The following is a 21,674-nucleotide window of genomic DNA, read 5'->3' on the forward strand; positions in this document are numbered from 1 at the left end:
GATAGCATTCAATGGGTCAACTTCCTCGGCCAGCGATTTTGGAAAGACGACGACGGGAGTGTCGAAGAGCAAGCAGTAAAGATCCCCGCTCTAAATCACATTAAACAAGTAACAAAGATCTGTCATGGTTTGAGCGTATTTGACCATGATCGGATTACCATGTCATAGGTAGTGGCGATAAATTAGCACGCTATTACTCCCTTCCATGCAAGATGTTTTTCTTCCTTTCCCACATTCTGTACTGGACCTTCCGGCAGTGATTACAAGATGTTGCAAGCAAAGACGAAGAAAGATAATTGTGATATCGCCTTTGAATCCACCAAGAGCTTTCATCGTAAGCAGCTAAGCCACCCAGCCACACGGGACAAGAGGTGTGTCCGCGAACGATAACTTCCCTAGATCGCTCCCATGCAACCAACGTTCTAGCGCCCTCCTTGCAGAAAAAGGGATCATGAGTAGTTTCCTTCGTCAAAGGTCCATTTATGCCACAGAAGATCGAATTGTTTTCGACATTGGTTCCATCTACATAAAGTGCGGGTTCTCAAATGAGCCACAACCACGTCATATCCTGCCAACCTGCACACCGATAGCGTACGCAGACTCAACAGAAGGATGTCGTATCGGTGGCAAGGTAATTGGGTACTGCTTATCTGCGAGGGGAACTTTTTTGGGTGTTGCTGGAATTTGAAAAGCTTACCAGCTGACCGTGGCGGAATGCTGCTTTAGCTGGAACCACTGTGGGATCTCAACATCACGCCAACTGAACTGGGATATATGCGACGAAGATTATCACAAGTGCTTCGAGATGCATATTACAAGTAAGCACTGCCAGAGCAACGTGGATTGTTGCTATCTAGCTGTAACACAACATCTGTAGGTACCTGTTGATAGATCCCAAGACGCGCAAAGTGATACTTTGTGAGAGTCCGCTGTTGCCATTACCGATCAAGCAGACAATTGCCGATATTCTCTTTACTGAGCTAGAGGTTTGTATTCCTTGCAGGAGGTTTATATAATACTATTTCTACTCACAAAGTCCAGCAACATTCAAGATCCCGTCCTTAACCTTTGTCCCCTCTCCATTGGCTGCCCTTTTAACCGTCGGTAAATTGACAGGTCTAGTTATAGACTGTGGTAACCTTGAAACGAGCATTGTACCTGTGAGTTCTTATTACTAACGTGTACATCTCGATCACCCCGCCATGGGCTAATTGCACGTCATAGATCTATGAAGGGAGACCCCTGATCTATTACATTGAGTCCCTGCCTTTAGCAGGTCGATCAATAACAGAGCGTCTCAAATTGCTGGTTAAGCATCATGGCCGCCTGCTACAACATGAGGATGAAGAATCTGACGTGCTATTACCAGAAGATTTACTCGACTCCCTTCCGCTGGACTTTTGGGAGGAAATCAAGGCTCAAATGTGCCTTGTGGGCGATCGACCGTCAGCAACCGATATCGTCGACGGCACAACAAGTCGAACCACTGCGGGAGAGTACACACATATGCAATATCATAGCTCTGCTACTTCAATGGTGCATCGCATCAATGTTACCGATAGGATGTGGGTCCCTGGCTGGGTCCGGGAGCGAGCGACTGAAGTCCTTTTCGAAGGAGATGATGATGCGAGATCCATAGCCACCATTGTGGCTGATGTTATGCTTAAAGTACGTGACGGCAATGTGCATATCGCCGTGTTTCAAGGGCAACATGTTGAAACTTTTAATGTAGTGCCCCGCAGACATTCGGACCGAGCTAGCACAGACGATTCTGCTCATAGGAGGCACTAGTATGCTGCCCGGGTTCCAGCGAAGGCTGCAAGAAGAAATCATGCACGCATTGGAAGACCTAAAGCAGTATCAGAAGCTGAGGAGACTTGCTATTAAAGTCAAAATTGTACAATCGGTCTTCGCGCCGAATAGTATGGCATGGGTTGGTGGTTAGTAGTGTGGATGTGTGCTTGGGACTTCTCCTCTCTTGGACTCAACGCACTTCCCTGCAGGATCCCTGGCAGGTGCTCTGAAGGTCGGTGGGAAGGAAATACTTAGGACGGCCCCATCAATACCGGATTGGACACACTTACCTAATGGAGCAGAAGCTGAACGCTGACCTACATATTATGTTACATCAGGGTTCCACATGCTTCGATTACAACGGCATATAGATACAGAAACCTTTATTTCTATTTATGACCCGCAAAAACATTTACAAAATACAATATTTTCTTTGACCTTCCTCGGCTTCTTCGCGAAGTAGTGCGACGGATTGCCGACACAAAACCGACACCATGACTTCATAAATAATAAAGTTTAACGACGGTATGGCTGGTACCTGTTACCACCGCCGCTACCTCCGAAGCCTCGACCTCCGCCGCGACCACCACCGCCCCAACGATTGAAACCGCCACCTCCACTGGTCTGAGCAAGCTCACGCAACTTCGGATCAATGTCTTGCTTTGCTTCGTCCAAAATCTTCACAAGATCCCTAGCGTGCTTGAAATTCTCGGCCGTAAAGAAAGTGTAGGCAGTACCAGTAGTCCTAAACAAAAAAGTTAGAAGGCATAATACTTCAAGTTGTCGAGACATCAAGCGAGCTCTACATACTTGGCACGACCGGTACGGCCAATCCGATGGATGTAATCTTCGATATTGTTAGGGAAGTCAAAGTTAATCACAAACTGTAAAGTGAAAAGTGAAAAGAATGATCAATGACAATGTCCAACAATTGACCGGGTAGAATGATTCAGTGCAAATAGTGGATCGCATGCACACCTTGATGTCCTTGACATCTAAAAGCAGAAAGAAAAACGAAGACCGAAGGTAAATTTGCTCAGTACTCGCAAAGGTGGCGGTTCAAGTGGGTGCGGTAAACATGGTCGGCCTAGAAGTAGCAAGAGGTACACTCCGGAGGTGCTGGCACACCGCTCTTTGGAGCGGTGAAAGCACCCCAACTGTTTCAGGTCTCCATGACGCGGACCAGCAAACCCGAGAGATCAAAAACGAGGCGCAATCAGAGCCACTATGCTCATCCTGTCCGAATAATGCGCAATAGCCATACACGCATAGAGCAGCTCTGACACACCACAGAGTATGGGGACATACAGCTGCTCCAAACATTACCCCAGCGCACAGGACTGACCAAGGTAAAACCTTTGCACTCGCCCTCGTCAGCATGCCTTTGTTGATCTCCATACATGGTTGCGAAACAGCGGAAGCAGGAATGCACTCAAGCGAAAACTAGAGACCTTACCGTAACAATCTTACCTAGACCACGGGCAGCCACATCGGTGGCAATGAGAATCGGCGCCTTTCCAGATTTGAATTCTTGCATCACCCAGTCACGCTCTTGCTGCTTCTTGTCGCCGTGAATAGCCAAAGCAGCGAAGCCATCTTGACGCAAATAACGAGTAATTTCATCGGCGGCACGCTTTGTGCCAGTGAAGATGATTGTCTTTGAATTCCGCTCCTCCGATATCTTCTCCAAGAGCCGAACAAGCCTGCAAGAATCGGAATTAGTGTAATCTGATGCGAGGTCCGACAAATGCTGCATTTTGGATACATACTTTCCACGTTTGTCGTATTCGCTGCACATCTCCACTATCTGAGTAATATTGTGACTGGCCGAAAGCTCCAAGGATCCAACATTCACTTGAATATAGTCCTTCAAATAGTCCCGTGCCAAAGCTTGCACCTCTTTCGGCCATGTAGCGGACCACATGAGGGTTTGACGGTCCGGTCGAATCTGTACTCAGGGTTATCACGGGAAGGCACAATTGCAATGTTGCAATACAACTGAAGAAGTACCTGGTCAACAATTTTACGGATTTGAGGTTCGAAACCCATATCCAACATCCTGTCTGCCTCATCCATTACCAGGTACGTTACGCGACGAAGGTTCGTCTTTTTTGTCTCAAGCATATCAATCAATCGACCAGGTGTAGCTATGCAAATCTCTACGCCCCTTGTCAATTCTCTGATCTGCGGGCCACGAGGAACTCCTCCGTAAAGGCAAGTATTCTTGATCTTAGAGGAGGCTCCAAACTTTGAGCATTCCTGTTGAATCTGCAATGCCAATTCACGAGTGGGAGCTAAGATAAGGACAATAGGGCCGTCTCCGGGTTGCAAAAGGGGTTGTGCGTTAATGTGTACGATAGCTGGCAGAACATAGGCTAGCGTTTTTCCAGATCCAGTTTCGGCAACACCGACCTATTCAACATGTGATGAGCAATTACACGAAACTAATATTCCAAAAGAAATACATACCACATCGCGTCCGCTGAGTGCCATGGGCCATCCCTGAGCCTGAATTGGCGTAGGGCTTTTGAATCCAACTGCTTGAACCTCCTTCAATACATAAGAAGGGAACGATGCTTCTTCAAAAGCTTCAATAGGTTTAGGTACGCCACTTCCCACCACCTTGATCTCATGTTTTCTCCTGAAGGCCTCAACATCGGCGTCGGATAGAGCGGATACAGAGGGATGTTCTATGTAGAAGTTCTTTGCGAACTTCGGTAGGGAAGCAAACTCTCGCTCCCAATCCGGACGTCGAAGGGAGGCACCAAGACCAGACATTTTGTCACCTCCTCCGTAACCGCCGCCGTAGCCGCCTCCCCCATATCCTCCACTGCCACCAAATGAAGAGTTGCCGTAACTTCCTCCACCATAGGAGTTTCCTCCGTAGCCACCACTACCAGACCCTCCGTAAGAGCTGCTGTAGTTGGACACCATAATAAGGTAAGACATCCCACTTGACGAACGTACAAGCACCTGAACCTGCGATGTCGCTGCATACCTGCTTTTGTATCCATCGGAAGAGCCATTTCCGTAGCCTGAATAGTAGTTGGACATGTTGTCGTTCTGGTTAGACGAAGGGATGCAAGAACTGATGGCAAAAGGATGGGAAGAGGATGGGAAGAATAGCTTTTCGTTTGTTCCGCAGTTTGGCGATTCAACGCGCCTCCTTTTTTTTTCTTTGTAGTCGATTATGTAAAGTCATGTGACTTGCATATGTAAGCCAAATTCCGATCATGTTTGGGATGGGCGGGAAACGTATTTTGCAAGACGGCCGTTGAATAGAAATGGACAAACGGGAGGTTTCCGGTGCTGCTATTGATTCCAGACTGCAAGCAGCGGACATACCCGCTCGTCCTGGACGGCTTATAAAAAAATGGAGTTTGATTGACACGGCTGAAGCTGGGGACGTCTCTCAAGTTCCTTCAGGTCCATCGTCAGTGCACAAATCGAAAGACAAGGGCAGTGATTTGGAGGATAGTGGAAGGCAAGATTCTGACAGCGATCCAGACGAGTGGCGAGACACTATCCGGAGAGATGCTGCTCACAGCAAAGGTCTCGTTCACCACAAGGATGACATTGAGGCATCTATTGACTCTCCCAGGAGTAGCAGCAGCAGCGCTTCTAACGTTACAGTAAAACCAAAAATACCTGGCGGGGCCTTTTTTGATCGATTACCCCCACTCCGAGAACTTTCGGCTTTGTTGTTTCCTGATACTGATCTGCCATCCTTGCCGAAGCCATTGGCACCAAAACCTCAAGAGCACCGAAGAACCCACAGACGAAGAACGTCAAATCAAACAGATTACTGGTCAGAGTTTCAATTGAGTAAATCTCAATATCTTCCAGGAACGTTGGAGTCAGTCATTCCAGACGTCCATTTACCACGCGTCGTCTATTTGATACGTGCAATGTGTATGCTGTGCATCATGCTCTTGGTAAGTCAGGATACACATAGGAAAAACAGCAGCGTCAAATTGCCATGCAAATAAATCTCTATTTAGATATCCGGATACTACGCAGCGGTGTCCACGATCCCCATAAAGCAAGTTTATGATGGGCAAGGGTCTGCAGCTGGAGAATTGCGAGCTTTAGTCCATGTATTCTTGATGACGACTGGGATGGGCTACTATGGATCATTGTCGCTCAGTACCGGGACGGGCTTGCGGGCAACATTCACGCACTTTTGGCGGGTACATGTCCCCCCATTACTCTTTGGGGCGATATGCAGCGGAGTGTGCTGGGTGACAATGGTGACCGGAAACTGGCCTTTACCGCTTCAGTCATTCATCTATATGCTCCTGTAAGTATGGAAGATAGCACCAGGGGTGATAATCCATCTCTTTGTGCCTCATGTATTCCCGCACTAGTTTCCCGCCCACAATTGCCGTCTTTGTTTACTGGAGCATTCCGGCAAGAGATCGAGACGTATCAGGTGTAATCAAATTATTTATTAAGCGAGCAATGGTATTTTGGTAGGTGTCGATAATTTTGTATTCATTGGCTCTCGCGTTATCCATCGACACTATCATTCTCTTTTGGCTTCCAATAGTCTCTTACCGACTTTGTTCTACCTGTGTTCCGCCCTGTTCATGTGGGCGATGACAGTTAATCTGCATCATCCCGTACGACAAATAGTCTCGTTGACTGCGTACAGGGCTGTCACCATCCTTTTCTCCGCACTATGTCAGTTCCTGGGCAATGCTGTGACGAAAAGAAGAAACCCAGAAAGTATGGCAGCTGCAATTGCTCGATAAAGCACATCGATTGATCTTATTGACACGGTCTTCATGTAGTCGGATCTCTGATGAAATTGTAAGTGGCTTCTCTGCTGTGCTCCCTGTTCGAAAACAGTCGTCTGATAGCGATTCTCCGGACCATAACCATCAAGTATCATCATGTAAGTACAAATTCTTGGAATAACTTCTTGATAATGAGAACTAAGTTGAACCGATGCATGCAAAGGTATGTTCAGGAAGTCTTTGTTCGTCTCGCTACACCATCACTGGGAACAATTTGGGTGTTTGCCGGAAGGTACGGGACTTTTGACGTTGTGAGCTAGCCACTGCACAGGTGCTGAAATACACTGGGTCCTTGAAGTTTGGTACTTGAAGCAGTGAACATGTCGCTCCCCTTGTTCGCAACCCATACTTTTGCAAATAAACGGATTCAGGTGAGCTTATCATATGAAACCATTACCCATCGTATTACATGCTGATGCAATGTCTTCGGCCGCGAAGAGCCTAAATGACCTCTGCACTCGCATTGTCTCAACAGGATCTAGAGACGTTCGCCGTCTTTATGCAAGAAAGACACGCTCTCGGTTTCGGAGCATGGGGCGCCTGTCCAGGCGAAAAGTAGACCCAGCTGCCGACTCGAATACATCTTGCGCCGAAGGTAAAGGCTCCAGCGGGACAGTCGCTCCGGAGAAACGGTTAACTGTGGACAGTATGAGTGAGGCCGCATTGGTGCTGGATGTAGTAGTACCAATGGACCTAAGCTCGACGTTGACGAGCAACCCCGTGGTTTGCGAAGCTGTGAAAGTAAGATTTAGACCCCTAGTTTGAGACCACTCAGGTCGGCTTATGTCGCAACCTCTTTCAGACCTACTTCTTTTGCTTCGTGGCGAAGATAGCAAGTTTCATTACCTTCGGCACTGCGTATCCCGCATTTGTTTGGGGTCCGAATTTTGAATGGTATCAGGTGTGTGGATTGGCCCACCAATCTTCGTTCCACATTTGCAGCCCCTTCATGTCAGATTATGCAGGTTCCAGGGGAGATTGCAAACTCACCGACCAAAACTCTCATCTATCTCGGCATACATACGTTGCCCGTCATACTACACTGTATTTTATCAACTGTGTATCTTCGCCGGTCGTGTGGATTGGATATGTTTGAGTACGGACTTGGACTCCTCCATTACTACATTGAGTTTTTCACAGGCGTTGCGTTTGCTGGACCGGCGTTTCCACATACCAGTGAGTATCGTGGGTTAGAAGAAGATTTGGAGACTTTTATTAACTACTCTGTTGTGCATTTGCAGTGCTTGGATGGCATTGGAATGTCCTGTCGTTCTTCCAGCAAACTGTGGCATAGAATGCAGGGGGATCAATATTCTAGGCTAGTTGAATGTATCTAACCAATATGGGTATCAGAGCTGCGGCTTTCCACCATTAGAGTCTTTTCGCGGTCATTATCTGCTTCCCAAAGTTCTTCGAGCCGCAAGCGTATCTCTGTAAAAATGAAGACGTGTGACCCACCACGAAACACCCATCAGCCCGAATCCCAGCAGAATTATCGACACCCCAGTTTTAATAGGATGGACGATGGGATCCACATATTCTGGAAAGAAATCATATGGCCAGTCCCATTTCAAAAGAACCCGGTAGGTCCATACCCAGAGTATGAACCCTAGGGTGAAAACTATAGAAAATGACACATTGCGAGGGGTGTGCACGTATTTCGATCTTGAGAGAAAAAGATCGCATAACACGAGTACCATGTTGAGAGCATGGGAGCAAAACAGGGAGAATGACTCGAAACTTGACCGAGTTGCCGGGGATGCCAGTACGAGCCAATATGTAAGAGATACTGGCCAATGAATTGTTTGCGTAATGGCATACGTCAATTGATGGAGGGATGTTATGCGTAAAACATGGTCGTCCGCTGAGTGGTCGAGTGTTGTCAAGGACTTTGTGATATATAGCTCAAGCTTTGGCACAAAGTTGACGCACGGAGATCATAACACGTCAGGGTCCAGTCTCGCACCCTGCGAGATCGGTACTGCAATACAAAACTTACCGCTAAATGAATGCAAAGCATGAGCCATGCGAGGTTTGTGTAGAATTGCACAAAGTCTACGGGGTCGACAATGACCCTCACCAGTGCAAAACCCCATGCAAAACTGGCTTGGACAATACGCAAGCGAAAAAGCAATTGAGCGTCAATAAAATGTGACGAACATGCAAGGCGTAGAGGCGTCGTGATAGGCTCATGAAGCAAGAATGGATGCAAGGGCGATGTTGCTGTCGTCGTCGTTGCATCGTCCATGTTGGCAACTTGTGCGTTTTAAGGTTGAAAGACGATTAGAGGCTTTTTGTGTCCCCGCCGCTTACATGAGCGCGGTGGTACCAGCAACCCGAAACGACCCAGCGGGAGGTGTATCGGATAATACATTCCCACTGGAAAATCTTGCCTTTTTCACCCGCTACTTGGCAATCCTTTGGACTGACCGTTCCTGCTTTTAGCAGCCGACTAGCGGCGAACAGCGAGCATGTCGGGTCCGAGTAGAGACGTTTTGGGGCATGGACGACCTTCGGGTTCGTTTTCTTCAAGTCGGTTAGGGTCAAGCCACGGTTCTTCCCCTACACCGTCCTCTCCTCTATCGTCTTCGCCTTCCCGTCAGCTTCCTGTCGCTGCTAGAGTTTCCGACGCCATATCTTTTGACAGTACTCTAGACTCGGAGCACGAGGCTTCAAAGACACGGCAAGGATCTCAGTCTTCTGGGTCCTCTTCAGCCTTGGGTACTCCGCCTGTCCTTCCCAACCGAACCGTCTCCTTACAAATGCATCCCAACGGAGTCCCTCCAAGCGTACCACCAAAAACTAAGCATCCACATGCACAGCCAGGGAGTCCTCAGAAGCTGGGAGTGTCGATAGGCTCTCCTTTTAATTTTGAGAAAAAGCTCCATGTTGACGGTGACTTTAACTGGTTCGGAGAAGGGGTACGAAAGGCGCTTTTATGTTTGGGCCCGTTTCTTGATTTATCAGTAGTGGGAGTAACAGCATCTTTTGCCTTGGTAGAATCCACGAGAAATGTTTGATATCCAGGAAAAACTTGGAGAAGGGTAAGCCCGGGATTGCACTCTATGGTGGGAATATTGGTCGCAAATAATAACACTTCTGCAGTGCATTTGGTGCCGTCTTCAAAGCTGTTCTGAAGCAGACAGGATTCGTGATGGCGATCAAAGAAGTTCTGGTGGGGAAATTGAATGACCGCGAGAGCATTCAAAAAGAGATCAACATGTTGCGCCAATGTCGACACCGTAATACCGTGCAGTACTATGGTATGTAATCGCCTTCTACGAATATTTCTCAAGACATCGAACGCTGAATAGTACCGTTGTCACCTACAGGGTGTTGTAGCGTTGATGATGACTCTATCTGGGTGAGTGATCGAGGAACCTGTGCCTAACAGACTCCGTGCGATTTTATTTTCTGCTAACGCGGATGGTGTAGATTCTGAATGATTACTGCGGAGCTGGTTCAATATCTGATTGTATTGAACTAACTGAATCGACATTTACCGAAGCACAAATCGCTATTGTGTTGACTGCCGCCTTGGAAGGGCTAGCCTTCCTGCATAGCCGGAATATTGTGCACAGGTAAGCTGGTTTCCAGAAACACGTTTGGAATAGCCTTGTTCATTGCTTTTGTACAGAGATGTAAAGTGCGCAAATATCTTGCTGACGGAAGATGCAACAGTTAAGATTGGTGGGTAGTATACTAAATGGACACGGCGCGAATAATTGTGGTGACTAAGTTCATCACCCTGTTCAGGCGACTTTGGTGTGTCGGAAAAGTTGACTCAAACGGTCTGCGTCCGGAACTCCATAGTCGGCACTCCATATTGGATGAGGTGCGTTTCGGCTTCGTGTAACTAGGCATCTCGAATCTAATGATGATGTCTTCGCAGTCCGGAAGTCATTACAGGATCGGATTATGGAACTGAGGTATGTGTGCGCATCTCCTGAATAGTACAGATGACATTTTCCCTTCTCACGAGAGTGTTAGGCCGACATATGGAGTCTTGGCATTACTGCGATTGAAATGACGGACGGTGTCCCACCCCACTCGGATGTTCATCCAATGAGGGTATGTAGCGACCCAATCCGCTTGTGATCAGAATACAAAACTTAGGGTATCGGTTTTTCAACAGGCCATGTTCAAAATCCCATTCCTACCACCACCCACATTACTTCAACCAAACGCCTACTCCAAAACATTCAACAATTTCATTGCACAGTGCCTCATCAAGGATCCCAAGAAGAGACCATCTGCGCTAGAGCTTTTGAAGCATCCTTTTATTGAGCGCTACGTCGGGCAACAGCAAAACGTCGAGCTTCGCAAGCCGCTGATAGAGAAAGTTCGCGAAGTGATTGCTAAGAGAGCATTCATCAAGAAGCGTGGTAGACCAAAAGCAGGAAGAACATTGATGACGGTAACTGCCCAAGTGCAGGTGGATAAGACCTTACAAGATGACATCAGAAGGGTTACGGGCACCCCTGATCGTCACGATTCTGGGGATCGCCTCGTTCCTGTTGATGCTCCAGGAAAGCCACGCGGGATGTCTGACTCTTCTGTCACAAGTCATGGAACCGTTGTCATTCATTCTGAAGAGGAGTTTGATCAGTCATACACAGATGAGGCAAGTGGGACAATGGTGATACATCGGGAGCAGGAACACGTGGATATTCGTCTGGATACGGCCAATGTGAAGGACATGGACAGTGCTGGAACTTTTGTAATTCGCTCTGAAGAGGCAGAAGTGGATATCCGCTTGCGAGGTGCTTTGATGGACACCATGGTGATTCATCAGGATCACTCTCACGTCGATGTAAAGTTGAAGGAGCACGAAGCGGATGCGGATGTAGAGAGTGATGAAGAGGCCCATGACGATGATAATCCGGACGAGCCCCTGGATGCAGAGTACCTGATCACCGGCGGTGACCGCGCCGGCAGGAAAGGCTCTGGTCTTGAGGAATCTGGCGGTGTCCGGTACGCGCGCAGATTATCAGATGCTACCGACGATGAACACATTCTGTTTGCAACCCGAAAACCGAAATCGAATGTTGCAACTAAACTACGTAAGCGCCTTGAAAAGTTTAGGAAGACGCTGAAAGGCAATGTAGCTGGAGTAGAGGAATCCGGTGATGAAAGAGAATATCTCGAAATGTCTCAAAATGGCCGCTCCGAGGATCGTGGGAAGAGCCGGAGTTTGGGAGAAAAAGAGTCTCCCATTATGGCGGAGCGCACCACACGACCCCTCACGTATTATAAAGATCGACCGTCTAGACCTAATCTCGGTGGATCCATCCCGTTTGGGGCAGATGAGCTATTGACTGGCAAAAAGCGAGCTAATAGTGCAGGAAGCGATGAACAACCCATAACTCGTCTGTCTCGGGGTACACGATCAGAGAGCGTCTCTTCCGCTGAAGACCCGCGAAGTTCAACCGATACTGCCACCACTGCTTTCTCCGTTTCTTCTTCGTCGGGTGCGGAAGATGGCGTGGCCTTGCAAAAGCGTGCCTTGTCCAAGTTTTATGAGGTTGTATTTGGTATGCGAGCTGCTTCCGAAGATCCATCCGAAATGAGCTTAAAAGCGAACGGAAAGCAAAGCGTGGGGGAACGAAGCGGGAGTGTGGGAACTAGTTTCAGCGACGCCAAAGGGCCAACTCGGCCACGATCCATCTCTTCCGTGAGTCTGGGGCGGGTGGATGGAGAAATCGACGTGAACAAGCTGGTTCGTATCCATGACGAGCTGATAAAAGAGATTGAGCAAGCGAAACGCGGCGGTGGACGATGGTGGAAGGCCGCCAATCGGGACATTCCAGAGAGGTCGATTCAGGCAATGCAGGGTGCTGCCAATGGGTCAGCTGTCATTGATGAGGACGATAAATATCTGGAAGGGAAGGAAGAGTTGGTGACGGGTTGGGCGACACGTATCCCATGGGTCGGCTACACGACGGCAGTGGTGATCGGACAAACGATCGTGCTAGGGTGGAAAATCGGAAGAGTCTTGTGGAAAGAGGTAAGGTGAACTTTTGTCATTTCTTGCAAGAGCCGAATTAACATGACGTTGTTCCTCTAGTTTCGTATGAACATTTGGGTGTAAGTTGACGCGTGGCGCATAGAATCTCCTGGATTCGCTAGTTTCCAGAGCAAGCAAATGCGTGGAGGTCTCTTGGGACAATACCAATTAACGTATCATTTTCTCTTCTCTTCTTCCGCTTTTTTCTTTTCTTTTTCCTTCTCTTCCCTTTTTTTTTATATACATGTTACGATATCGGCGGGGTCGGTTTTCCTTCGGATTTCTCATTGTTTCATTTCCCTTTTTCTTTCGGCGAAATATACCATTCGGTGTCACGGCGATCTATAGTCACAGTTTCTACCTCATTCTTTTGGTCAGTTTGATCTGGGCAAAACCATTTTCATTACAATAGACGGATTGGGTCATCACGACCATAGGACGATTTCGAGAAGTAGATGGGGGAGGTACCTATTATTGTACGAGTGTTTATATCCTGTATATTTTAGCAGCTACTTTTATTTTTTTTTTGCATCAAGGATGGGCGAAGATGGGTCAGCTCTGGAGCTGTGTATAGATTGTCACTGGCGCACTGTTTCATTTTATCATAATACAATCACCTCATAGTGGAAAGGGAGATCTGGGGAAATGGCGTAAGCATTTTGCGGAAATGCATTGCACGAGATGTTTAGTGACAGTCTTTATTATCTAATAGCTAATTGCACAATAACCATATGGCATTTAAGACTAGGTTTCTAATAGTCGGGACCAGCCCATATCAACATCATAGAAAGGGTGACATTGTCAGCGCGCAACGCTCAGTAATCGGACGGGCTGTTCCTTGTGTAGTGTGGCTTTGGTGGAGCATTGTAGTATTCCGACGGCTGTCTGGTAGGCGTGGGTTGCCTAGGCACCTGAGAAGAATATGCCGATTGCCTAGAAGGGCTCAATCGAGAAGGGCTTCCTCGAAATTCTGATCCGCCAGTCGCATAAACAGGGGTGGTGGACTTGCTTTGTTGTACCAAGTTGGTGTGGGCGTTCCAAAGATCCCGTTGAGCTCTGCGTCGACGAGTGATGACGACTCCACCGACGATCGCAACGGCCAATACCACCGCCCCGCCCACTGCAATGCCCGCGATCACTGCTGTTGAAGGAGCACTGCTTGAAGACGAAGAAGCAGATGTGTTTGCACTGCCAGCGGCGGTTGGTGAGGGAGAGGCAGATGGCTGAGATTTAGGAGCGGTCACCGTTGGATTGCTCAGATCCAGAACGTTCATGTTTAGCATTGAACAGCAAGGGTCGGTTCGGTTGTTTGTCGCGCAATAGGAGGTTGCAAGATTAAGATCTCTCTGAGTCGTTCCGAATCCTTTAATAAGCGAGTCAGCATTGATTCATCACAAAAGTTTCGCATTCTGGATATTTTGAAAACTTACCACAATTGTTCAACTCAAATGTGGCGGTGACGCACTTTTTAATGTTCTCGTCAGTGGTTGCAGGAAGAGCTTTGTCGACGATAGCAAAGAGAGATCTGATTTGAGTCAGTTTGGCGTCGGGACATTTGGTTGTGTTTGTAAATGCTTGCATGCCAGAGTCCTGGAACCTAATCCAGCATGTTAGTAAAGCGGTTCAGCACGTCCGATGGCTTCGTACTAACAATTTCCATGCATCTGGGCATACGAGTCCCGTGGGAGAATTTCCGGAACACTTGTTTGATTGTTGCGTCAAGTAGCCGCATAAAGCCGTCAACCGATACCGCCAGCCACTTCCATCCCAAGCTGGGCAACCAAAGTACTGATACATGCCGTTATCTTGTTGGGCACCCGGAATCATCATCCTAACTAATGCGGCATCCAATTTGCCAATACTGTCGACGCCCGTCAAGTTCCACTGACATCCAAGGTATTCAGGATGAGTAAGGTTTGTCGAGAAAGCCAATTCAAACTGCTCTATATCCAACTTACGTTCCAGAACGGTCCGGCTACGTCTCTAGCCATGCGCAAATCGATCATTTGACCCGCAAAGTCTCCACAGAGACGAGAGTCCGCGGCGGCAACGCATTCTGGCGGGGCACCAGTTGTGTTTGTTGGAGTTTGAGCGACTGCATATGGCGAGAAGGCAGCCAAGGCAGCCAGCGAGAGGATTATGGGAGATGAGATCATTGTGAGCAATGCCGTATTAGGTTCCGTATGTGCGTTTGGCGAGCAACGACAAAAAACAGAGGCCAACCGAGAAAGGCTGACACCTCAAAAGCGCCTTGTTGTCGTGTCCGTTCATAACCTGCGTTTGGTGCGGAGCGCAGCCGACTTTCAAACCCCGTGAGTTGTCCAACTAAAAACGGTCCAATTGTCGTGTAAAAACAGAAGGAAAAATAAAATAATTTCCTTCTTGAAGAAGCAATTTAAGTTTCTGATCGGACCTTCACGTAATCATATTGCTATGGAGATGGAATTCAGGTACAGTGACTAGAGATCTTGTAGTGGCACAGTGATGATGATGATGGAATTGGAGCTGCTCAACGGGGGTTGTTGACCATCCACTCATCCAGACTACGAAGCAGTTCTTTTGCCAAAAAGGCGACGAGCAGTCGGGCAGTACATTTCCAGAAAACGAATCTCTAGATAGCTTCTCTATTTTATACAGTACCCGCTTGCAACATGTCTGCTCAACAACCCATAACATCTCGTATCGCGTCCTATGTCGGGAGCAAAGAGTTTAGAAGCTATTTGATGAGGTAGGCGAGCGGTGATAGCCCCGTTTGTGGGTAGGGGATCCAACCACTTTGGTTCATTACCTGTGTGCGTACCATTTCTAACTGATTCTGTGTGCTCTCCTCAATCATTCTTCAGCACGGTAAGTTTGAGAGTGAACGCGAGTTTAACGAAGCTGTTTGCCAATTGTCCTCGTATGTAGCATTTTTGGGGTCCCGTTGCAAACTGGGGTCTACCGCTAGCTGCTATTGCCGACACAAAGAAATCACCAGAGTATATTAGTGGAAAGATGACAACCGGTACGGCTTTTAACGTTCGCCTTGCAAAAACTGAAGTGCACCCGCTCATCTTGAACATCTTCCTGTCCACTAGCGCTGACACTGTATTCCCTTCTGTTCATGCGATTTGCTTGGATGGTGCAACCACGAAATTACCTCTTGCTTGCTTGCCACGCCACAAACGAGGCATGTCAGCTGGTACAGGGATACAGGTTCATCAATTGGCATCAGTAAGTAATACCATTAGAAACCGGCCAAACCCATGCGAAGCTAAGATTGAGCCGTTCAATATTTTAGCATGGGAGGTAAAGAGGCAGCGATGGCCACGGAACAGAAGCCGCCTTTGCACTCTTTGTAGATATACAATTGGCTTATAGACTAAGCTACATACCATTACAATCTATATTGTGACGTTGCGCTTCACTGTATTAGATTTGTAAGTGCACATGGCCGGAAACCGGTGCGTTTCCTTGTATTTCACCTACTGTACGATGATTATGCCGTATTCCAGAAGCAAGGGCATTACAATTGAAAATTGCTTTCTATTCACTGGTTTTCTCCAACCGCCGTAAAAATATTTGTACAGGATGCATCTCCAATCCAAAAGATAATACATCTCACGAAAATCACTGGACCAGGAGCGACCAATGTCCAATTTATGTACTCTTAGGAAACAGCCAACCAAAGAGACCTTTTTTCTTCCCATCGACAGATTTCGATCTTCTTGTTCTCCTCCGCCCTTTGCCGTCACTGTTTTGAACGTCCTCATTTTGGCCTGATCCCTCCATCTCGTTGGCTCTATTTTTCAACGGACTTGCCGCTTCTTTGTGATCATCTACCTCAGCATCATCGACGTCAGTAAAGTTCTCACTTGGATCGTCCGTGTGTTTCTCACTGCGTCTTCCCCGGGTATTGTCTAATTTCCCATCTTTACCATCCCCACCCGCCTCGTGGGCATCATCCGCCTCTTCTTGTTTCCTCTCTTCAGGATCATCCGGATTTGAGTCGTCTTTTGGTTTTTGCTTGCGTTGCCAACGATTAGGGCTTTTGCTCTTGTTCATCGCAAGAAACTGGACCATAGCAGGATTGTCATCCAAATCCACCTCTTCGATCTTTGGCAATGGATGGCCAAATGCTTTGGCATGTCGAATGCTGTGTCGACGTTCGTCGGCACCTTCCCCTGACAGTCCTATTGACGACCGACGCGCGCTGGACGCGATCGATGATTTTCGGCGCACCATACTCGGTGTAGGAGTGCTCGGAATGTCAGAGCTGGATGCGGCATCCTCTGGCGCTGATGAAACCTCCGATTTAGCTACATCGCGCCGGGTGGGAGGGCGGCCACGTCTTCGTGGAGTTTCATCCTTTGGCTTTGGAGTTTCCGCTTCCTTGCTTTCAGAGGCTTGAACCTTCTTGCTGCGCTTAGAGGCCCGCTCTGCAGGACTTGCCTGGCCTGCGGGTTCTGCAGCAGCAGTCTCCAGCACCTCCGACTCACGTCGACGCTTTCTCCCCCGACTCTCGCGGAGATTGACAGCCGGTTCCGGTGCGGTAATGTCCTCCTTTTCCTTCTTTGGCACGGCGCCTTTTGAATTAGCAGCGGCCGTTGCTGATTGGTATCATTAGAAGTTCAGGAAATACTGTGATGAGTATCAGATGACTGTCAACTCACCAGCAACCGTTGCCGTTTTCCTTACAGCGGGGGTTGCTATCGCGGCCACTGCTTCGGAGGCGACTTGCGCTGCCTTTCGTGTTGACCGCATGCGTAACGGTGTGTCTGATATTTCAGCAACTGGTTCATTCTGCGCAAGTATCTGGTTTCTTCTGCTCTTAGTAGTGGCTTTCGGGGTTTCCACCTTCGATTGCGGCGCTGACGTTAAAGAATGAGCACATTAATTCATCCTCCGACTTCAGAAAAATTAGACTTACTCGGGATCGCTTCTGATGTTGGTTTGTTGGCCTTTTTCGGAGGACGCCCTCGCCTCGGACTAAAAGGTGTTTCTGTCCCCTGCTTGACTTTCCCTTTGCGAGTAGGCTTCTGCACAGTCTCTTGCTCTAATGCTGCCAGTCTGGACCGTGTCATGCGTTTGGGCTGATCATCATCTACATGAACGGCATCTCCGGCATCGCCAGCTGCTGACTCTTGAACTTCCTCTACGCTCGACACCTCCTCCACTGTCTTCACAGTTGGAAGAGGCTCTTCTTCTTTTGGAAAAAGCTCTCTCACCTTCCCTTCAGGCCACCAGTAGGCCCAGAGGATGTGGAAGAACTCCGCAGGTGCAATACTCAGAATACCACTGTCCGGATCAATCGGGAAACCAGTAATCTTCTGTTTCAGCTCCTCCAGAAGCGGCCTTCCACGTTTCTGGAACCGCTGCGCCGTCTTCCAGTAAGGGGTCTCCGGCTTGTTGTATGTCATACAATTTTGCCAGATGAGCTCAACGTCGGTCTTCGATATCGGCAAAGTTAGTACAAAGGTTGAGCAGACGCTTACAACAATAGAGTACCTCAAATGACCCGACGTCCTTGTATTCGTGGTTCTCCAGTTTCTGCATCATCGTGGAGAAATCCATGGGATTGGTGATGAAAAGGTGATAATCTGGGGCGAGTTCGGGTGTAACTGGTTCTGCAAAAATTCCGTCCTTGTCCCACCTACCAATATGATCGGTGTTATTATCAACACACATTCACAACGCGAATGCAATAATGGTGCTTACGATCGAATGGTTTCAAAGAATGGTCGAATGAACCGTGTTATAGGGAAGAGGACAAACTCTGCGTAGCTGATCCCAGCTTGGTACTGTTTCAATTTTTCCTTCTCTCTTTTCCGGACGAGTTCCGTCAATAGTCGTACGCGCTCCAAATCCTTGCGAATGATGATGGCCGTTTGATTTCTCTTGGCTCGAGCCTCTTCATCCTCTTTCAGAGCAGACGCAGACGCTGTCCATGGCTGAATAACAGTTAGCACAGTCAATATGCATTGAGCAGCAGAAGCGACCACATACCTCTAGATGCAATCGTTTCAGTAGTGGTGCCCCTCGTCGTGACTCGCGCTTCAGCGACCAGTATTTACAAAGGCGTATGATAAAGTCTTTATTCTTCTTATCAAAGTCGCCCTTCTTCTTTTTCTCCTTGAATTCAGTTCGCAACGTATCTAGTACTCGATTGAGTATATACTCTGGAATTACAGGGACTGGCGCAGAGAACTGATGAGAACGAGAGGATCCAACCGTCTCATCGTCGTCGCTCCAACCTCCCACGCCAAAGTCTGCCGATGTCGATGATTCCAGTCTTCGCTGTTTTTTCTTTCTTTTCGATGACGATAAGTCGTCGGAGCCATGGTCCAATCTTGCGTCACTTTCTTCGTCATCGGTGATTCGCATCAAGTTTTTTCGTTTTCGCTTTCTGCTGGAGCTCTCTGTATCGGTACCGACGGGTGGGTATTCGTCTTCGGAGTCTTCAATAGCGGCGGATCGTCGGGAATTCACGAGGGACAGCTTTTGCTCCAACATTTCACGCTGGAAAGCTGCCACAGCGGCTTCGACATCAACTTGCTCTCTGTACTCGGGCTATTTGAGGCGAGGATATACGTTAATTTTCACGAAATTGACGCCCAGAGATGATATTGGCATTACCGGTGTATGTCTGTCGCAGAACGCCCTCAAGGCATTCTGGTCGGAACCATACTGGGCTCGCATCTTCATGTAGAGCTTCGCTTTGCGCGCACATGTTGGATGGAATGGCAAATAACAATTTTTGTTACTGCATTGGATGGGAGCGCCGCCTCTGGTATGACAGAGGTAACATTGCTAAAAGGCACCTTGGTTAAACATGGCACGCATCGGCCGACAGAACGACGACCTACCAACTTCCATCGGCTCCGAGGTATCTTTTCGATATCCACGACCGGTTCCATCAGAGTGTAATTGCCGACACTACATTCAGGCACCCACATGGCGCAGAGAAGATGCGCCCAGCCTTGTCTGCTGGTTTGTTTGAACGCACCGTCTTTGTGTGGGCAGAGGACGCAATCCTGGCACCAGCAGTCAGCATGTTTACTGCGGGAAGATGCACGGCTGTGGATGCCTCACCACTGGTTTGTGCGGGCTAAGCATGCACTTTCGGCAAAGCCATTGACCTTCAGGGATGAAGGGGATCCCGTAACAATCTGAGAACCGCCATTTATTACAGACATTAGCAACTTTGTTTAATAAAACTATACCGTTACCATCGTCCCATATATTATACCTTGATGGACAGCAATGTTGCAACCGTCGCAGAAAACTATCGCATTAGCATTTTCACATTCGCCGTCGTCGCATACGGCGCACACGGGATCCTCCTCATCTTCTCGGGCAGATGGAATATCTTTCGTCTGAACACCGGAAGTTAGCGGTGGTTGAAGCTGCATGACAAGAAATCACATACGGACCAGATCAAACCATTCCTTTTCCAGGATATCCATCACTCGTTCAAAGTAATCCTCGTCTATTTGGACCAAATTTTCCTTCTTCCGCTCATCGTTGATCATATTCAACCAACAGAGATCTGAACCGTTGAGAGTTACCGTGTTAATCTTCTTGCGTTCATGTGCATCTAGACGCACAGCGTTGATTACCTTGCTCGTCCATATCGTATTCTATGCGCTGAGCCAGCTCATCCTCGGAAGGTTCTAAAATGACGCCGCCACATAAGAAAAACTTCGCCGAGAGTAAAGATGCAAGTGTGGCACACCTGTGTGCCGGATGTAGGCAGCTCCCAACCGAAACTTTTTTGCGGGTATAGGGCTCTCTGCCAGTTCAGAGAGACGTCGGAATGAAGGCTTTGGCAAGTTCTGTGGGGCATTCGGCAATGGAGGTAGCGATAACAAATCTGATACGCCTGCATATGGATCGTCATCCAATACTTGCAGCGCGCCTTCTTCTGTCGGTAAATCTTCAGTAATGTCCTTATTTTTCGCCACCTCCTCAATTGGTTCAGAAGATGCAGCAGGGAGATCGTCAGCGCCTTTATCCAGCACGCTCTCGTGCGAGGCTCGATCATATGGTGGTTTTGAAGATGGAATCTCTACGAGCTCTCGGGAAATTAGTTCTTCAAATGTTTCGACATCTGCAACCATTGGGGGCACTGGGTTTGCCATAGAGATTGACTTCGCCGCTTCATCCTGTGAGTTCAGCTGTCGTTCTGCGGGTGGTGGAGTTACACAGCTTTCATCATGACCGGTAGAAGACTCGTTGTGAGCGGGGTCATGGGGAACTAGTGTCTCGCTAGATATCGTTGGCTTTGTTGCGGATGGAGAGGATGGGGACGTGGTAAGGTGGGGAGGGTGTGATGGGAGGGGTCGCGGCACCGGTAATCGTAAGAAGTCCAGATGTCGGCTAATATCCAAATCTGGAAAAAAGTCACTATATGGCTTCTCTTCGGCTGGGGGTTCGATGGTGGGAGGTGTTGGCTCCAATGCAGGAGACCGCGATCGCATGCGTGACCGGGTTAGAAAATCCAGAGATTTGCGCGAGCGACTTCGACGCCCGCTACCCTTTGCACGATGGCCGCCCCGGTATCCGCTCCTTTCCGGTGAATTCCCTCGGTCCTCTTTCGAGTGTGCATCCGCGGAGGTACTATCGGAATCAACCTCGTCAGCTCTGAAGGGCGTGCTCGGCAGACCCGTATACACTGAACGTCGGGTTATCCGTCCTTGTAGCATGACGCTGTCTACGGGAGACTGCACTTGCACCTCGCTCATCTCGTCGAGGCGCAAACCCGCCTTGTGGCTCCGCTGATCTCGACACCGTGAGACTTCTGCAGGAGGTTTGGTGACCAATGTGGATTGCCGTCTGCCAAAGTACGGTACTTTACAAAGTGGGGATACCCGTTTGTAGTTTCAAAACTCGCTAATCCGCAGGTGCTGAGCGCGGAGATTTTGTTACGCTGGTTTGAGATGAGTTGAATGTAGCGACGTGCCTAAATGGGCAGCTCGTCGTAGTCGAAGCCTCAGTAAGCATTTCGTCCGGAAACGGGGGTCAATCACGTGGAGTTAGGATGGGTTCTTTCCATGGTTACGAGTGGCACAGCCCTCTGGACAAGAATTCAGCAC

General features: G+C 48.4%; 7 protein-coding genes across 7 annotated transcripts; 4 read left to right on the plus strand and 3 right to left on the minus strand.

Annotated features, from left to right (window-relative positions):
* Window positions 1-406: 406 nt before the first annotated feature.
* SPPG_01079 (uncharacterized protein) lies at window positions 407-2,378 on the plus strand. Its single transcript, XM_016749400.1, has 7 exons — window positions 407-631; window positions 727-818; window positions 878-986; window positions 1,053-1,160; window positions 1,225-1,668; window positions 1,733-1,940; window positions 2,004-2,378. The coding sequence occupies exons 1-7, from the start codon at window positions 452-454 to the stop codon at window positions 2,108-2,110; spliced, it is 1,248 nt and encodes a 415-aa protein (XP_016611643.1). The 5' UTR covers window positions 407-451; the 3' UTR covers window positions 2,111-2,378.
* SPPG_01080 (ATP-dependent RNA helicase dbp2) lies at window positions 2,161-4,930 on the minus strand. Its single transcript, XM_016749401.1, has 8 exons — window positions 4,793-4,930; window positions 4,264-4,711; window positions 3,805-4,206; window positions 3,564-3,742; window positions 3,265-3,497; window positions 2,773-2,789; window positions 2,605-2,678; window positions 2,161-2,539 (listed from the first exon to the last, which is right to left on the minus strand). Exons 1-8 carry the CDS (start codon window positions 4,846-4,848, stop codon window positions 2,311-2,313), a joined length of 1,638 nt encoding a protein of 545 aa, XP_016611644.1. The 5' UTR covers window positions 4,849-4,930; the 3' UTR covers window positions 2,161-2,310.
* Window positions 4,931-5,075: 145 nt separating this feature from the next.
* On the plus strand, window positions 5,076-7,962 carry SPPG_08905 (uncharacterized protein). Its single transcript, XM_016757054.1, has 12 exons — window positions 5,076-5,729; window positions 5,796-6,094; window positions 6,162-6,266; window positions 6,344-6,522; window positions 6,588-6,606; window positions 6,683-6,691; window positions 6,757-6,825; window positions 6,892-6,964; window positions 7,032-7,334; window positions 7,396-7,494; window positions 7,559-7,769; window positions 7,835-7,962. The coding sequence occupies exons 1-12, from the start codon at window positions 5,079-5,081 to the stop codon at window positions 7,885-7,887; spliced, it is 2,070 nt and encodes a 689-aa protein (XP_016611645.1). The 5' UTR covers window positions 5,076-5,078; the 3' UTR covers window positions 7,888-7,962.
* Window positions 7,963-8,957: 995 nt separating this feature from the next.
* SPPG_01083 (STE/STE20 protein kinase) lies at window positions 8,958-13,236 on the plus strand. Its single transcript, XM_016749402.1, has 12 exons — window positions 8,958-9,514; window positions 9,594-9,637; window positions 9,699-9,856; window positions 9,926-9,957; window positions 10,029-10,174; window positions 10,231-10,283; window positions 10,350-10,428; window positions 10,486-10,522; window positions 10,584-10,664; window positions 10,729-12,600; window positions 12,661-12,680; window positions 12,949-13,236. Exons 1-12 carry the CDS (start codon window positions 9,065-9,067, stop codon window positions 13,010-13,012), a joined length of 3,036 nt encoding a protein of 1,011 aa, XP_016611646.1. The 5' UTR covers window positions 8,958-9,064; the 3' UTR covers window positions 13,013-13,236.
* A 24-nt stretch (window positions 13,237-13,260) lies between these two features.
* On the minus strand, window positions 13,261-14,946 carry SPPG_01084 (uncharacterized protein). The gene is made up of 4 exons (XM_016749403.1): window positions 14,559-14,946; window positions 14,252-14,484; window positions 14,031-14,197; window positions 13,261-13,963 (listed from the first exon to the last, which is right to left on the minus strand). Exons 1-4 carry the CDS (start codon window positions 14,754-14,756, stop codon window positions 13,416-13,418), a joined length of 1,146 nt encoding a protein of 381 aa, XP_016611647.1. The 5' UTR covers window positions 14,757-14,946; the 3' UTR covers window positions 13,261-13,415.
* Window positions 14,947-15,118: 172 nt separating this feature from the next.
* On the plus strand, window positions 15,119-16,144 carry SPPG_08906 (protein 44-like protein). Its single transcript, XM_016757055.1, has 5 exons — window positions 15,119-15,328; window positions 15,444-15,447; window positions 15,508-15,604; window positions 15,678-15,813; window positions 15,881-16,144. The coding sequence occupies exons 1-5, from the start codon at window positions 15,252-15,254 to the stop codon at window positions 15,939-15,941; spliced, it is 375 nt and encodes a 124-aa protein (XP_016611648.1). The 5' UTR covers window positions 15,119-15,251; the 3' UTR covers window positions 15,942-16,144.
* Window positions 16,106-21,551, minus strand: SPPG_01085 (uncharacterized protein). The gene is made up of 13 exons (XM_016749404.1): window positions 20,315-21,551; window positions 20,199-20,252; window positions 20,013-20,128; window positions 19,829-19,955; window positions 19,672-19,748; window positions 19,446-19,613; window positions 19,216-19,389; window positions 18,586-19,149; window positions 18,298-18,530; window positions 18,088-18,232; window positions 17,510-18,029; window positions 17,253-17,450; window positions 16,106-17,189 (listed from the first exon to the last, which is right to left on the minus strand). Exons 1-13 carry the CDS (start codon window positions 21,321-21,323, stop codon window positions 16,240-16,242), a joined length of 4,335 nt encoding a protein of 1,444 aa, XP_016611649.1. The 5' UTR covers window positions 21,324-21,551; the 3' UTR covers window positions 16,106-16,239.
* Between the last annotated feature and the right edge of the window lie 123 nt (window positions 21,552-21,674).

This window comes from Spizellomyces punctatus (assembly GCF_000182565.1).
Source record: "Spizellomyces punctatus DAOM BR117 chromosome Unknown supercont1.2, whole genome shotgun sequence".
Lineage (NCBI taxonomy): Eukaryota > Fungi > Chytridiomycota > Chytridiomycetes > Spizellomycetales > Spizellomycetaceae > Spizellomyces > Spizellomyces punctatus.

Excerpts from the sequence above, each read along its gene's own strand:
- SPPG_01083 (XM_016749402.1), top strand. The coding sequence starts at position 9,065 with ATGTCGGGTCCGAGTAGAGACGTTTTGGGGCATGGACGACCTTCGGGT. Across the intron at positions 9,958-10,028 it reads TTGATGATGACTCTATCTGG|ATTCTGAATGATTACTGCGG; the intron begins GTGAGTGATCGA and ends CGGATGGTGTAG. Across the intron at positions 12,601-12,660 it reads GAAGAGTCTTGTGGAAAGAG|TTTCGTATGAACATTTGGGT; the intron begins GTAAGGTGAACT and ends TTGTTCCTCTAG.
- SPPG_01080 (XM_016749401.1), bottom strand. The coding sequence starts at position 4,848 with ATGTCCAACTACTATTCAGGCTACGGAAATGGCTCTTCCGATGGATAC. Across the intron at positions 3,743-3,804 it reads TCCGTAAAATTGTTGACCAG|ATTCGACCGGACCGTCAAAC; the intron begins GTACTTCTTCAG and ends CCCTGAGTACAG. Across the intron at positions 3,498-3,563 it reads GAATACGACAAACGTGGAAA|GCTTGTTCGGCTCTTGGAGA; the intron begins GTATGTATCCAA and ends CGATTCTTGCAG.
- SPPG_01079 (XM_016749400.1), top strand. The coding sequence starts at position 452 with ATGAGTAGTTTCCTTCGTCAAAGGTCCATTTATGCCACAGAAGATCGA. Across the intron at positions 987-1,052 it reads TTCTCTTTACTGAGCTAGAG|ATCCCGTCCTTAACCTTTGT; the intron begins GTTTGTATTCCT and ends GCAACATTCAAG. Across the intron at positions 1,161-1,224 it reads TTGAAACGAGCATTGTACCT|ATCTATGAAGGGAGACCCCT; the intron begins GTGAGTTCTTAT and ends TGCACGTCATAG.
- SPPG_08906 (XM_016757055.1), top strand. The coding sequence starts at position 15,252 with ATGTCTGCTCAACAACCCATAACATCTCGTATCGCGTCCTATGTCGGG. Across the intron at positions 15,605-15,677 it reads TAGTGGAAAGATGACAACCG|CGCTGACACTGTATTCCCTT; the intron begins GTACGGCTTTTA and ends CCTGTCCACTAG. Across the intron at positions 15,814-15,880 it reads AGGTTCATCAATTGGCATCA|CATGGGAGGTAAAGAGGCAG; the intron begins GTAAGTAATACC and ends TCAATATTTTAG.
- SPPG_08905 (XM_016757054.1), top strand. The coding sequence starts at position 5,079 with ATGGACAAACGGGAGGTTTCCGGTGCTGCTATTGATTCCAGACTGCAA. Across the intron at positions 6,826-6,891 it reads ATTTGGGTGTTTGCCGGAAG|TTTGGTACTTGAAGCAGTGA; the intron begins GTACGGGACTTT and ends GGGTCCTTGAAG. Across the intron at positions 7,335-7,395 it reads TGGTTTGCGAAGCTGTGAAA|ACCTACTTCTTTTGCTTCGT; the intron begins GTAAGATTTAGA and ends AACCTCTTTCAG.
- SPPG_01085 (XM_016749404.1), bottom strand. The coding sequence starts at position 21,323 with ATGAGCGAGGTGCAAGTGCAGTCTCCCGTAGACAGCGTCATGCTACAA. Across the intron at positions 19,390-19,445 it reads CTCGGAGCCGATGGAAGTTG|CAATGTTACCTCTGTCATAC; the intron begins GTAGGTCGTCGT and ends GGTGCCTTTTAG. Across the intron at positions 19,150-19,215 it reads TCTGCGACAGACATACACCG|CCCGAGTACAGAGAGCAAGT; the intron begins GTAATGCCAATA and ends CGCCTCAAATAG.
- SPPG_01084 (XM_016749403.1), bottom strand. The coding sequence starts at position 14,756 with ATGATCTCATCTCCCATAATCCTCTCGCTGGCTGCCTTGGCTGCCTTC. Across the intron at positions 14,485-14,558 it reads TAGCCGGACCGTTCTGGAAC|TGGAACTTGACGGGCGTCGA; the intron begins GTAAGTTGGATA and ends CTTGGATGTCAG. Across the intron at positions 14,198-14,251 it reads TGCCCAGATGCATGGAAATT|GTTCCAGGACTCTGGCATGC; the intron begins GTTAGTACGAAG and ends ATGCTGGATTAG.